The sequence below is a fragment of the Fonsecaea pedrosoi genome, assembly GCF_000835455.1.
Source record: "Fonsecaea pedrosoi CBS 271.37 unplaced genomic scaffold supercont1.4, whole genome shotgun sequence".
Taxonomy (NCBI): domain Eukaryota; kingdom Fungi; phylum Ascomycota; class Eurotiomycetes; order Chaetothyriales; family Herpotrichiellaceae; genus Fonsecaea; species Fonsecaea pedrosoi.
Window position 1 is genome coordinate 1,722,843 of NW_013550612.1, and position 14,366 is coordinate 1,737,208.

General features: G+C 52.7%; 1 protein-coding gene across 1 annotated transcript; it reads left to right on the plus strand.

The window, feature by feature from the left end:
• Window positions 1-5,184: 5,184 nt before the first annotated feature.
• On the plus strand, window positions 5,185-11,835 carry Z517_06418 (uncharacterized protein; the record flags this gene model as incomplete). The annotated part of the gene is made up of 3 exons (XM_013428157.1): window positions 5,185-5,462; window positions 5,526-11,736; window positions 11,791-11,835. The coding sequence occupies 3 exons, from the start codon at window positions 5,185-5,187 to the stop codon at window positions 11,833-11,835; spliced, it is 6,534 nt and encodes a 2,177-aa protein (XP_013283611.1).
• Between the last annotated feature and the right edge of the window lie 2,531 nt (window positions 11,836-14,366).

Here is a 14,366-nt window from a genome sequence, read left to right on the forward strand (position 1 = left end):
AGCGAGATCGGTTGCACAAAAGCCCGCGGGAACAAGAATACTGCACCCTCGTCCATCACCACAGGATGGACAGACGCAAGCATCCGGCATCCCACTCCCTGTCAGCTTTTCTTGCAGGATATATGTGGATGAGTCGGTCCAAGAGTGTGTATAAATAACAACGGCAACGGGATGCCCGCCACATTTGGCTGTTGGTGCCATCGCGACTTGTCTGGGGTTTGACAGCCAGGTTGAAAATGTGGGATCTCCTGTTACTCAGCCGTAGTTCACCTCAGAATTCGTCCAACCTTCCGGAGAGTTTCAAGGCGTATGCTTTTGGATCCAAGGCCTCAACAGCGGAAAACCCCGTTTTCGATGTCTCATTGTCGAGATCAAAGCTGGGCAAGCCTCCAAGTGGGAAGGTCGTAGGTGAGCAAACCTGTGAAACACTCGTATATTTTCAGCCTTGCAACCCGAGTCCTGTGCGACATTCATGCGTGCCTGCGATGTTTCCCGATCTCTCGGATACGAGGACCTTGTGTTCTCAGGCGCCTATCATCGGGCCTTCCGTTGGATTGGTGCATATGCAAGGACCCGAGACCACTTGCTAGCTGAAGCATTATTGATCGCATTCCAATGTCGCCATCCGCGCGACCGAAGACCTGGAAGCCCGAGTGACAGGCACATTCCTGAGCCACAGTCCAACCTGGCAAGGGGTTTTTTTGACACATCAACGGCTGGGAGGGAAGTGACAACCGTGAAATGCCGTGCTGTCTTGGTTGCTCGTCGCAATGCAGGTATTCACCCCACATCGTCCTCACAGGCTGTAGTGATCGTTATGGAAAGTCGCACTCCTGCGTCCTTGAGAACTGAATATGGTAATCGATCCAATCAATCCCCAAGGCCCACTCTGGTACAAGGTACTTACTTACCAGAGGAGCATCATGAGATAGAAAGCTGAGAAAAGACACTGGAAATATCTTGGCCCCTTTGCCGAGGGCGGACAAGGCTTTGTATAGCATCACGACAATCGACAATCAAGGCGATGCATACTTCGGGCTGACGTACCAGGGGAAAAAAACCTCCTCGTTACCCGAGAGACAGAATAGGGATGTGCACATATTTCACGGCCGATAAGGCTTTATGACATGTTGTACCAAATAGTTTTGCTGACAATGGAAGTGTCGAGTGAGACAACGCTTGGCGTGGTCTATTCGCAACTGTTGGATAAGCGCTTGTTGATATGAGTATTCGGCTACTGCAAATCATTCGGGGGACTGCTGGATCAAGGGGACGGCAGATCAGCCGGAGTAATAAGGCATGTGCGGGAAGATTCGAGGGAGGGGGAATCCGGATTTCAGCATCAGGCTGGGCTCTTCTTTGGGAAATACATGATCTCTGAACATTGCAAGCTGAACCTCAAAATAGAAACGGATTCAATATTTTGAAAAGGAATCATTTCTACTGCAGCAATAATGTCTCTCGCCGTCCATCCTGCAGGAGCGGACTTTAATGATGCGTACTCGGTAGTCAGAGACCCGTCGAGCGAGCCTGTTACCGCAGAGAGGCAATATGGTGTCAAAACTCTGGAAACTGAAACTGAAATGTTCAGCAAAAGCCTCGCACAGATAGCGGGGATGGGTGGGCATTACTCATCGAGCCTCGACAAGTCCGTTAAGCGGGTCGATAGATTGGAAAAAAGACGTTGTTCCTTCTAGCGAGGATCCCGGATAAGCAACTCATTGTGGATGGATTCGACCCAAGAGCTACAAGAGACGACAACGGTTTTTGTTTGTATGTCAATAGTCGCGCCCGCTGCTCTGAATCAGACCCTCGCCATCCCGGATCCGACTGGTCTGGCGTTTTTACATTCTTCTACCTACAAGAAGAGAAAGGGGAAGATAATGAATCGATAAAAAGGGGGAAGCCACTGCACCTGTGGCGCGTTCATGGGTTTACTACCCATTACTGATCAGTTAGCCCCGTATGATAGTGTGCCATACCCCCCTGGCTATTGTCGGGTGAGGCGCTGGGCGGTGCGGAAAGCTGGCGAAACTCGTGGTGAATCCACGGCCCACAGGGTGCTCATGGACACCTCGCTTCAGGCTGAGGATGAACGGAAACTTAGCGCGCTCGTTGTGGGCAAAGCAGTCGTGGGTCTCCATGTAACTAAGGTATATGTGCGAGAACAATGAGACAAGATCTCTGTCCAAACGAGGTGTGGCATACGAGTACCTCGTACAGTAGCGGTACTCCGTAGATGGAGTTGCCAAAGTGCTCCTGAGCCTCATTGACGCCTATCGCAGTAGTATCGCCACTAGCTCCTCGATCCGGCAACGGCACGCCGAAAAAGGGGGGGCAATTCGATCCTCCTGGACGTGGGCATCGAGAAAAGGAGAAAGAAGGGGTCTTTGATCCACCATTCAAGTTCGGTTGGAGGAAACAAAGAGATTGTTGCTGCAGTACAGGCATTATACAGGGCGCCAGGTAATTGTTCACTCACATTTGTTGGTAAGACAAATACGAATAGCAACCTCTGATACCATATCGCCGTGGTTCAGTCGCATGTACCGAGTACCGGGTAGTGGCTCGTAGTTGCTATCTTGCACGAAACCCCTATCTCTGACTTGATTATTCCTGTTAGTTAGTCGGTACGGCCACAGGGTCCCTGATTAGACATGCACTTGCAGATCCGATCCCCTGACGCCACAGATGTGGCAGGAACTTTTCCCGTAGCGAGTTTGGTAGGGGAATGACCATCCGTCTGACGTTGATTAATGCGGAGCAGGACCTGCTGAGCCGTGGATGGGACAAACTGTTGTGTGGATGTCCTACCAGCCTTCACGGCCGGATGGAAGCCGAGATGGAAATTCTTCACCAACACACCAGACAGATGGTGTCACTTCGTTGCGGGAGGAGGGGGAGTATAAGCGGGTCCCCGATCCTGATGCTGAGGGGCCCAGAGGACCCCACAAGGCTTGGAGGGAGCTTGGCGGCAAGAAAGGGATAGCGCCTGGGCCTGACACCAAATATAGAGTCAGCACACAAGGCTCGCTAGACCTCGCAAGGTGTGGCGTCACGCCAAACGGAAGTTAGCTGGAACAAACGTGAGGCATGTTTGAAGCATCCTGGTCCAACCCCTGTCCCCTCAGGACCCATGGCCGGGATCCCCTTCCCCTATCACCCACATCCGAGCAGACCTCGTCCACCGCTCATTTGTCCCAAACTCCGCCATCCACAGCCCACGCCGCCGGTAAAATTGCCTGGGACACTTGGTGTATGAGCTGGGGGTCCGCCTCGCTTCAGAATGCCAGACAAATCATTGCCTCAGCAGGAACGCCGCAGTAGGAAACGACATGTTTTGTCAGCCTTTAGTCCTTGGAGCGACTGGACTCGCACGTACTCGGTACTCGTAGGAGAATACTGGTTCATGATGCACTGGCACACTTTTATTGTAGGATTCGGATTTTGCGCGCGGATGTCCTGCACTCATGCCAATTTCAACATTGATCCCCTTCCTCTCTGAATCTCCGGACAAGAGTGATGATGAATAGAGTCCACCACAGTTCACTATGGTATCATGGGCGCGTCCAGACCAATACCGGTACCTCGTACTTCATTGATGAATTGTGAATGAGATGATCCCAAGCGAGCCTGAACGTCATGCAGTCATCATTTGGGAAGAGGCGGCGGATCCCAGGTTTGGATGTGATTGTTTATGTCCTCCAATCTCTTTGCCGCCACCTGGGTAACTTTGTTCAGCCTCAGCCCGTTGAACAGGGGGGTTCGAGATACGGAGACCAAGGCCATGCTTGGACTCGTATGTTGATACCTGTCATTGTCTGATGGGCGGTGTCTTTACATCCTGTATAGGGCCCGTTAAAAGGGCCACCCATTGATACAGCCAATCCGCTAGCGGCAGCCTTCCCCCCTTGCCGCGGGCGAGGCGGTTTTGTGATACACTCGCAGATAGATATACGCCCGGCATTTTAGACTCGACCGACACAAATATCACGAATCTGCGGGATGCAACGTAGGATTATTGTTGAAGGCATGAGAAAGGTGTTCCTCACAGCGGAGGACAGGTTCGTTTCTGCAGTGTTGCTGAACTTTTGGTTGCCCAGGGCAGAAACCTAGATTGATAGGCTGCGCTTCATTCAGTAGTCCGGGCAAGCAGGAACGATGGTAGGGCGAACCAATGCGACGTCGAGATATTTTAGAGAGGACGTCCGAATAGGGCTAGCGTCCGTGCTACATTGCCCGTAGCCAAGGACCGGAAGAGGAACAAAGGCCAATCATCAGGCAGTATTTAGAACCAAAACCCAAATCCTCCGTAAAATGTAATGGCAGAGAAATCTTGATCTCCAGCCCCCCTTTTGCTCATTTTGCTCAATGCAGCTCGTCAACAAGCAAAACAAAGACACAAACCCCCTAGTAAAATCGAGCAAATTATTACATTTGCCGCTAAACAAAAAGCTTTGGCAGACCGTTGCTGTGTTACTCGGTAGACTGGTGCGGCTGAGGGTTTGGCGAAGCACGATAAGTGATGACTGCGTTGATCAGGCCGTCGGCCCTCGTACACTACACCATGGGCGGGTACCGGATGGAGGGCTACGAAGTAGTGGAGGCCTTGAGAGAGAGAGAGGGATGGGCTGGCATCTCGCGACGGTGAGAACACAGAGTGTATGGGGGTGTAAGATTACAGCCCCCCGGTTCAGCCCAGGACATGTCTCATCTGGGTCCAGGCCGTGGTGATTGCCATATTCGGGCGCCGAAAAAAACAAGCGCAGTTTGACTAGTGGGCGTACACTAGATACACTAGGGGCCTAGTAAAGACCGTCAATACAACCCAGTGGAGCCCCCCGTGCCAATTCCGAATCGCCAATACATGACCGCAACGACTCGAGGAGAACAGCCTCTCCAGATTTGGACTGCCCTCGCCATGCTCGTGAATTTCCCTGCGCGCAGATCGCAGTGCATGCTTTGACTCCCCTAGTATGACCCTCACCACGACCCACCAGGGGGGCGCTGTTGTCAAATTCACTTTGACCACTCCCTTACTCAAGTGCCCTGGTATTGGCCGTTCAGTCTATTTTCACTCAGCTCCCAACTCCTTTATATCATAGCTGATCCCCCCCATCTTTCCCGTTCCTCTACCTCTAAGCAACGCTCGTTGAAGCTCGTCGACACCCTTTCACGCCCATCATGGAGGAGGTCTACGTCTTCGGCGACCAAACAGCCGACTGCAGGGCGTTCTTCACCAAGGTCTTCTCGAGGAAGGACGATGTCATCCTACAGAGTTTCCTCGAGAGAGCTGGTGAAGCCGTCAGAGTCGAGAACCGAGCCCGATCCCATCCTTCAAAAGCAGTTCCTAATTTCTCTACCATTCAAGAATTAGTCGATCGTTACTACCGAGGCGAAGCCAAGGACGCCGCCGTTGAGAGCGCTCTCGTTTGTATTTCACAGTTCACTCATTTCTTTGGGTATGGCCACCATTTCAGGTTCGGGATTCACCCCTGAGACCCAGCTGACGTGAATTTCACCAGTGCTTTCGAAGAGAGAACACCATCATACATTCCCAATAATGTCGACGCGCGGTTGGTTGGTCTATGTACCGGTTTAATTGCCGCCGCCTCGGTCGCCTCTTCAGATTCTCTTACAGCCTTGCTACCCCTGGCTGTCGAAGCCGTTCGAATTGCGTTCCGAGCAGGTGCTCATGTGGGCAGAGTGGCAGAGCAAATTGATTTTGACTCCAAACCTCAATCATGGTCAACCATCGTAGCTGCGGACGAGAAGTCGGCCCAGGCTGCACTGGATGCGTTTCACAAAGAGAAGGGCACATCACCAACAAACAAATTGTGGATCAGTGCCTCTTCGGCCACGTCGGTCACCATCAGCGGACCTCCATCGACCAAAGCCTCGCTTTTCGAAGATTCAGAGTTCTTCCGCACCCACAAAAATGCCCCTGTGTCCATCTACGCACCATACCATGCATCCCACCTTCACTCACAGGCAGACATCGAGAAGATCCTGCGCCCCCAGACAAAGGCCATTTTCGGGAACACAACAGTCAGATATCCGGTGTGCTCCAGTGTCACTGGCAAGCCCTTCCAGGCACAGAACGGTTTCGAATTGCTGCAGAGTGCCCTGAAAGAGATCGTGATTGAGCCCCTGAGATGGGACAAGGTTCTGAAATACTGTGCATCGGCCAAAGCAGAGGAGGCTAAAGTGTTCGCGGTTGGTCCTACCAATCTCGCCAGCAGCGTCGTCTCCGCCCTCAAGGCCAATACTGCAAAGGTCACTCTCGAAGACCAGTCACACTGGTCGACGGTCCCTCCTGCGGGAACACAGCACTCCAAGAAAGAAGCCGACATCGCGATTGTCGGTTACGCTGGCCGCTTCCCTGATGCCGCAGACAGCGAGCACTTCTGGGAACTCCTCGAGAAAGGTCTCGATGTGCACAGACCAGTTCCCCCTGACAGGTTCCCGGTGGAATCTCACACTGACCCAACCTCCAAGAAGAAGAACACTTCTCATACACCGTTCGGAAACTTCATTGAGAAGCCTGGTCTATTCGACGCCAGATTCTTCAATATGTCACCTCGCGAAGCAGCACAGACCGATCCTATGCAGAGACTGATGCTTGCCACTGGCTACGAGGCCATGGAAATGGCAGGTATTGTCCCAGGACGAACCCCCTCAACCAAACACGACAGAATTGGTACCTTCTACGGCCAAACGTCCGACGATTGGCGTGAGGTCAACGCCGCACAGGACATTGACACGTACTTCATTTCCGGTGGTGTGCGAGCCTTCGGTCCTGGCCGTATCAATTATTTCTTCAAATTTTCAGGCCCTAGCTTTTCGGTCGACACTGCATGCTCGTCCAGCTTTGCTGCGATGAACGTCGCCATCACGTCCCTGCGAGCCAACGAATGCGACACTGCGTTCACTGGTGGTGCCAATGTGCTTACCAATTCTGATATTTTCTCTGGTTTGAGCAGAGGTCACTTCTTGTCGAAAACCGGGTCATGCAAGACATGGGATAACGATGCTGATGGGTACTGCCGTGGTGACGGTGTTTGCACCATCATTTTGAAGAGACTCACAGATGCTGTTGCCGACCGGGATCCAATCCTTGGTGTCATCCGTGGCATTGGTACCAACCACTCGGCGGAAGCCGTTTCCATCACGCATCCTTGTGCGGAGAACCAAGTCTACTTGTTCGACAAGGTGCTCAAGGAATGCAATGTGCCCTGCAACGATGTCAACTACGTCGAAATGCACGGTACCGGTACCCAAGCGGGTGATGGTATCGAAATGGAGTCTGTCTCTACTGTCTTTGCTCCACGACAGAACCGCAGAAGACCGGACCAGCCTCTCTATGTCGGCGCTGTGAAGTCCAACATCGGTCACGGAGAAGCCGTCTCTGGCGTGTCCGCCCTGATCAAAGTCATTTTGATGTTGCAGAAGAGCAAGATCCCGCCGCACACCGGTATCAAGAAGCAAATCAACAAGAACTTTGCGCCCGACTTGAAGGAGCGCGGTGTAAACATCGCCTTCAAGACAACCCCCTTCCCCAGACCTGCTGGTGGCAAGCGAACCGTGTTCATCAACAACTTTAGTGCAGCTGGTGGTAACACGGCACTGCTGCTCCAAGACGGTCCTGAGGTGCCTGCAGAGCCTACTTCAGACCCTCGATCTACCCAGGTGGTGACTGTCTCCGCCAAATCGCTAGCAGCGTTCAAGAAAACAGTGGCCAAGTACGAGGAATATCTCAACAAGAACCCCAACGTTGGCCTTGCTGATTTGGCATACACCACGACCGCGCGTCGAGCCCACTACAACTACAGAGCGGCCTTCCCGGTGCAATCTATCGCGCAACTGCAGGCGGCCTTGAAGGCCACTCAAGATCAGACGCACAACCCGATTCCTCTGGCCTCGCCTCAGATTGCTATGGCTTTCACCGGCCAGGGCTCTCAGTACACCGGTATGGGTCAGAAACTATTCGAGACCTCCAAGCAGTTCCGCGGAGATATCGAAGAATTCAACGAAATTGCTCTTCGCCAGGGTCTGCCCTCGATCATGCCTCTGATTGACGGATCGACTGAGGTGCAGCATCTGCCACCCACAGTAGTACAACTCGGAATGTGCTGTATCCAAATGGCTCTCACCCGTCTCTGGGCCACATGGGGTGTCACCCCCAGCGTTGTGATTGGTCACTCATTGGGTGAATATGCCGCCCTGCAAGCTGCCGGTGTTTTGTCTGTCGCCGACACCATCTACCTGGTCGGCAAGCGAGCCCAGCTCCTCGAGCAAAAGTGCACCGCTGGCACTCATGCCATGCTTGCTGTCCGCTCTCCGGTGGCGGGTCTGCAGGATGTCGTTGCCAACAGCCAAGGCAAGATTGAGATTGCTTGCATTAACGGTGTCTCCGATACTGTGCTCTCTGGCACCATGGGCGACATTGATGCCGTTGCTCAAAAACTGGCTGATGCTGGCCAGAAATGCACCAAGCTTAAGTTGCCATTTGCATTTCACTCGTCTCAAGTCGACCCCATCTTGGCGGACTTTGAGAAGTTGGCATCGTCAGTCAAGTACCACGCACCTCGTGTTCCAGTCATCTCACCTCTTTTGAGCGACATTGTCAACGTCGGAGGTGTTTTCGATGCCTTCTACCTGAGCAGACACTGCCGCAAGACCGTCGACTTTGTTGGTGGTCTCTCTGCCGGCATGTCGACTGCCACGATCAGTGATACCTCCCTCTGGCTCGAGGTTGGTGGACATCCTCTGTGCGCAAGCATGATAAAGTCGTGTTTGTCTGCCCCAACTCTACCAACCATGCGCCGTGATGAGGATCCTTGGAAGATCATCTCTACATCCATGGCTGGTCTGTACACAGCTGGAAAGGCTCTGAATTGGGATGCCTTCCACAAGGAGAACGAATCCCTCCGCGTCCTGAACGACATGCCAACCTACGGTTATGACGAAAAGAATTATTGGCTCCAGTATACCGGAGATTGGCTGTTGTACAAGGGTGATTATCCCAAGAGTGTGGCTCCTGCTGTCGCAGCTCCCGTATCCAGCGGACCAGCGAAGGCCAGGAAATACCTCTCCACTGCAGTGCAAGGAATCGTCTCCGAGGAGATCAAGGGCAGAGTTGCCACAATTATCGCCGAATCCGACTTTGCTCACCCTAAGCTTTTCCCTGTCGTCGCCGGTCACTTGGTCAATGGCAGTGGTCTCTGCCCATCGACCTTGTACGCCGATATGGCCTACACCTTGTGCAACTATGGTGTCAACCTCATCAAGCCGGGTGAGAAAGTTGACATCAACATTGGAACCATGGACAACCCTGCTCCTTTGCTGCTCAAGAACATCAACGAGCCTGAAAGCCAGATCGTGCGCATGACCATGAAGATTGACCTCGACGCCAGGAAGGCTGACTTCACCGTTACCACCAACAATGGCAAGAAGGATGTTGTCCACGCCAAGTGCGTGCTTCGTTTCGAAGACGCCGCCGCTTGGAAGGACGAGTGGAACAAGGTCTCCTACCTTGTTCAATCCCGGATTGACATGCTCAAACACAAGATGGAGAACGGGGAGGCCGACAAGGTCAGCCGATCCATGGCGTACAAACTCTTCGGAGCTTTGGTCGACTACTCTGATGTCTTCCAAGGCATGCAGAGCGTCATCTTTGACGGTCCCGAGTTTGAGGCAACCAGCAACATCAAGTTCCGTGCTGGTCCCAACGACGGAGACTTCTACTTCAGCCCCTACTTCATCGACAGCGCTTGCCATCTGTCTGGCTTTACCGTCAACGCCACTGTTAACCGCATGGAAGAATGTTACATCTCTCACGGCTGGGGCAGCCTTCGATTCCTCGCTCCCCTTGAGCAAGACAAGCAATACTTTGCCTACGTTAAGATGCAACCTGTTGCCGGAAGCAAGATGCGCGCTGGTGATGTCTACGTGTTCAACTCGAACAAGGAAGTTGTGGGTGTCGCTGGGGCTGTCCGCTTCCAGTGTATCCCCCGCAAGTTGATGGATGTCATGATGCCCAAGCCCAAGGCTGGTGGTGGTGCTAAGGCTGCTGCTTCTGCCCCTGCCAAAGAATCTCGCGCTGTCAAGACCCCCACACCTGTCGAGTCTGTTGCCCCGGCTCACATCGAGTTGCCTGCCCCCAAGGTGAAGGCCAAGAAGCCCGCCAAAACTCCCAAGGTGAAGGCTCCTGCTCCTCCCAAGTCTGCGCCCTCCGGCAGCCTCGTCGCTCGGGCTTTCGACATCATCGCCAAAGAGATCGATGTGGACCAGTCTGAACTCAACGATGATATCCAATGGGCCGACATGGGTGTCGACAGTTTGATGTCCTTGACCATCTCTGGCAAGTTCCGTGAAGACCTTGACCTCGAGGTTGACAACACCCTCTTCACTGACCATGCCTCGGTGGGTGCACTTCGCAAGCACCTCGGCGGCATGTCGATGCCAGAAGCGGCCAACGCGGGTGATGCCAGCTCGGTGGAATCGACTGATTCTGGTTCGGAAAGCGATGACGAGACTGTTGAGTCTGGAATCACGACTCCAGACACAGAAGACTTCCCGGCCAAACATCAGGACCAGGCCAAGTCTGCTGCCGTGGAGGCTGTGGCCCAACCACCATCGTCTGGTGAGGACATGATCGAAACCATCCGCCAGGTTATTGCTCAGGAAATGGAGATGGATCTGGCCGAGATCACCGAGACGACCGATCTCAGCAATCTGGGAATGGACTCTTTGATGGCACTTACCGTCCTCGGCAAACTCCGCGAGGATTATGACATTGATCTCGACCCTACCATCCTTGCTGACAACCCATCGCTCGGACATTTGCGCAAGGCTCTGGGCCTCGAAAAGCAAAAGGTTGCACCTCCCACAGCTCAAAAGCATGAGGTCCGGACCAGTGTCGTCGTTGCCCCCGCTGCTCCTCCTGTCGAGGTCGTTGTCCAGATGCCTCCGGCCACGTCGGTGTTGCTTCAGGGTAATCCCAAGACAGCCACCAAGAACCTCTTCTTGTTCCCTGACGGATCGGGCTCTGCCACTTCTTACGTGTCAATCCCCGCCATTGATAGCAAGAACTTGGCTGTCTATGGTCTCAACTGCCCGTTCATGAAGGATCCTACCAGCTATACTTGCGGCATTGAAGGTGTCTCCAAGCTCTACCTTGAGGAGGTGATGCGCCGACAGCCCATGGGTCCATACATCCTGGGTGGCTGGTCTGCTGGTGGTGTGGTCGCCTATGAGGTCACACGCCAGCTCAGCGACTTGCAGAAGATGCATCCTGACCGCAACTACACGGTCGAGAAGTTGATCTTGATCGACTCGCCCTGCCCCATCAGACTCGAGCCTCTGCCCGCTCGCCTGCACCACTTCTTTGATGAGATCGGGCTTTTGGGAACCGGTACTGGCAAGACCCCCAACTGGCTGTTGCCTCACTTCGAGTACAGCATCAAGGCTCTGACCGCCTACCGCCCGGAGTTGAAGTCGACGCACGACTTCAAGGCGCCTCCCACGTTGCTCATCTGGGCGACTGACGGTGTGTGTGGCAAGCCTGGAGACCCACGTCCTCCTCCACAAGCTGATGACCCCAAGAGCATGAAGTGGCTCTTGGAGAACCGAACCGACTTTGGCCCCAACGGCTGGGACAAGCTTTTGGGCAGTGATGTGTGCAAGATGGTGACGGTTGTTGGCAACCACTTTACGATGATGAAACCTCCAGTGGTAAGTGATTATTTCTACCGATGCTTCGTTCCAGACTGCTAATTCATTGTTTAGGCCAAGGGCGTTGGTCAATTCATCCGCGAGGCTCTTTTGTCTTAGGGCGACCTTTGACATGCTCATTGTCATGACACGACTCGAAAAAATTTACTTTCAACAGCTTCTCACGCAAGACAGATACCTGATAGACAGCTGGGGTGGGACTTAATTGCTGGATAGACTTTTCTTTCTTTGCCTGGACTTCTTGCACTCTTGTTTGCAAAACCGTACATATTCTGGGGATGGGTCTTGACAACAACAACAATGCAGCGTTGATCACGTTGGTTTTGCTGGGCATTTTCAGATGAGTTGGGGAATCGATCAGGGGCCTGCTTATGGAACTGTTCACTATGCAGATTGTGCTTGGAAACTGTCAGGAGGGGCGTTGCTGGTAGGGCATGGGACAGGGTGACGGCGATTGCGACAGGGCTGATTTCGAAGCGATTGTTATTTTTCCTATTCACCTAGTTCACGCTCATGGGCTATTGTTACACCCGTGTCCAATGTCATTCTTAGTTTTTCCAATCTCCTGTGCTCTGTTCCAGCTCCCGAGTATACGAGACTGACTTGATCCGCCAGATATCGAGGAGTATGTGGAACTTATGGGTTCTAGAGATTCGAAGGGCCAGGTTGTGCTGCTATTCGCAGACTATGGTCTTCTTGGTCCTTGTAACGAGTACCAAGTATTCGGTATAGTCCATCTCATCCACAGCGAGCACAAGCACGGGTCCGCAGGCACGTGTTAGTCTGTGTGTTTTGACTGTCGAAGTCGATGACGGTGGTTGGTCGGTTGCCTGGCACCACCCACGTAATGGTTATGGGGATGTGGATCGGATCGGATCGTGAAGATTTGTCTCATGACAGCAGAGAAGGGGGGAGGGAGGAGGATTCATTATTCGCATGGCTGGGATGGATCGCAGAATGCAGAAATGTGAGTGCGTGGGTGAGAGAGTACAAACTAAAAATAGCACCACGACCAAGTCACGACAAGTGCGTCGCTCCTTTGTCTCCATTTCGTTGTTCATTTCTTGATGATTGTACCCATCGACATGTTCATGTGTATGCGCGTGTATGTGCTCGTACGAGTAGATACGTCCACACCAATAGTTCGGGGGAGCCTAGGTATGTAATAATGCATGGGACTGAGCGGCGGATGCGAGGAGCAACAATCTGAGACATGCATATGCATACTTTGACGAGTAGTTTGTGGAATTGGCCACAGACAGACAGACAGACAGACAGACATTATTTTAGGCTCCTACGAGTATGTACCCATGTACCCATGTATCGAGTAGTTTACTCCTATGTCCCTGGGTCCTTGGTCCTTGATCCTTGGAAGGCAGATGCCGTAAATAGTAAACAAGATGTGTTGGTTCCTGGTATCTTGGTACCGGGACAAACATACCCACCCGCTCACATGGCGCGGTGCCGCTGCCCGTCCATTCGGATTCGGACTCGGGCTCGGGCTGGGGTTGACGGACACGGCACGTATGTATGTAGGAGTATCGACGTGTGGAGGACGACGAAGAAGAAGGGAGTGTATGTTTACGGGTAGTCTGCGTGCCGAGTTACTCATACAGTACCGAGTAGATCAAACAGCATATCCATGACGTATGTACATGAGTGAGTGGGTGGGTGCCGCATCACCTTTTGATTAATTACCTATTACCCGACTTGCAAACTGCGGAAATGAACCACCATCCTACAACCTCCAACCACCATCCAGCCTGCGACTAACGACGAACCATGCACCATCCCCACACACACACACACTCACACACACAAACACATGCATACAAGACACAAATGGATATGTCCAGAACACTAACATACATGATTCCATTGATTATCACCTGCGCACTACATACAGTACTCCGTATCAGTATGTACTTGGTACGTGGTACGTGGTACTCCGGAACTCGGCACGTATGTAATGTACGGGTAGATCCTCTCTAATAGCAACAAACACTACCACCAACAACAATGAATGCGATGAACAACAAACACCTGAATACGGATACGAACTCGTACCTCATATTATATCCACATAATGTCCATCTCCAGACTCCATACTCCTACCTAGCTCACGTCCTCATCCACATCTACCTTAGGTACTCCGGACTGGGTGTCGTACGGTTAAATCCCCACACCACACACTTACCTAGTACTTTACTCCCCTCCCCTGCCCGTCAAGTGCGTCCTACAAGCATCCCGTCCGTCAAACATCGATCGATCGATCACGCTGCCAGCCGCCACGGGCATGTGGAGTACGAGACGAATCTGTGGAGCAAGAGGAAGAGGAGAGGATGATGATGATGGTATCGACGAACAGCGACAATGAAATGACGAACCCCGGAGTCTCAGCACGGGAAGATGCCCACTGGTCTTTTAGGCCTGGTTCCTATCCGTGTCTCTGCCCCACAGGATACAAGGTATACAAACACGCGTACGAGTACGAGTACGAGTACACGTGGACCTTGTTGGCACTAACTTGTACCTTTGTCCCGAGTACAGGTACATACATACGTTAGGTACCTAGTACTTGGATGCACGTTGCGCGCAAGATATTACTCTGCGGAAACAAGAACTAACCA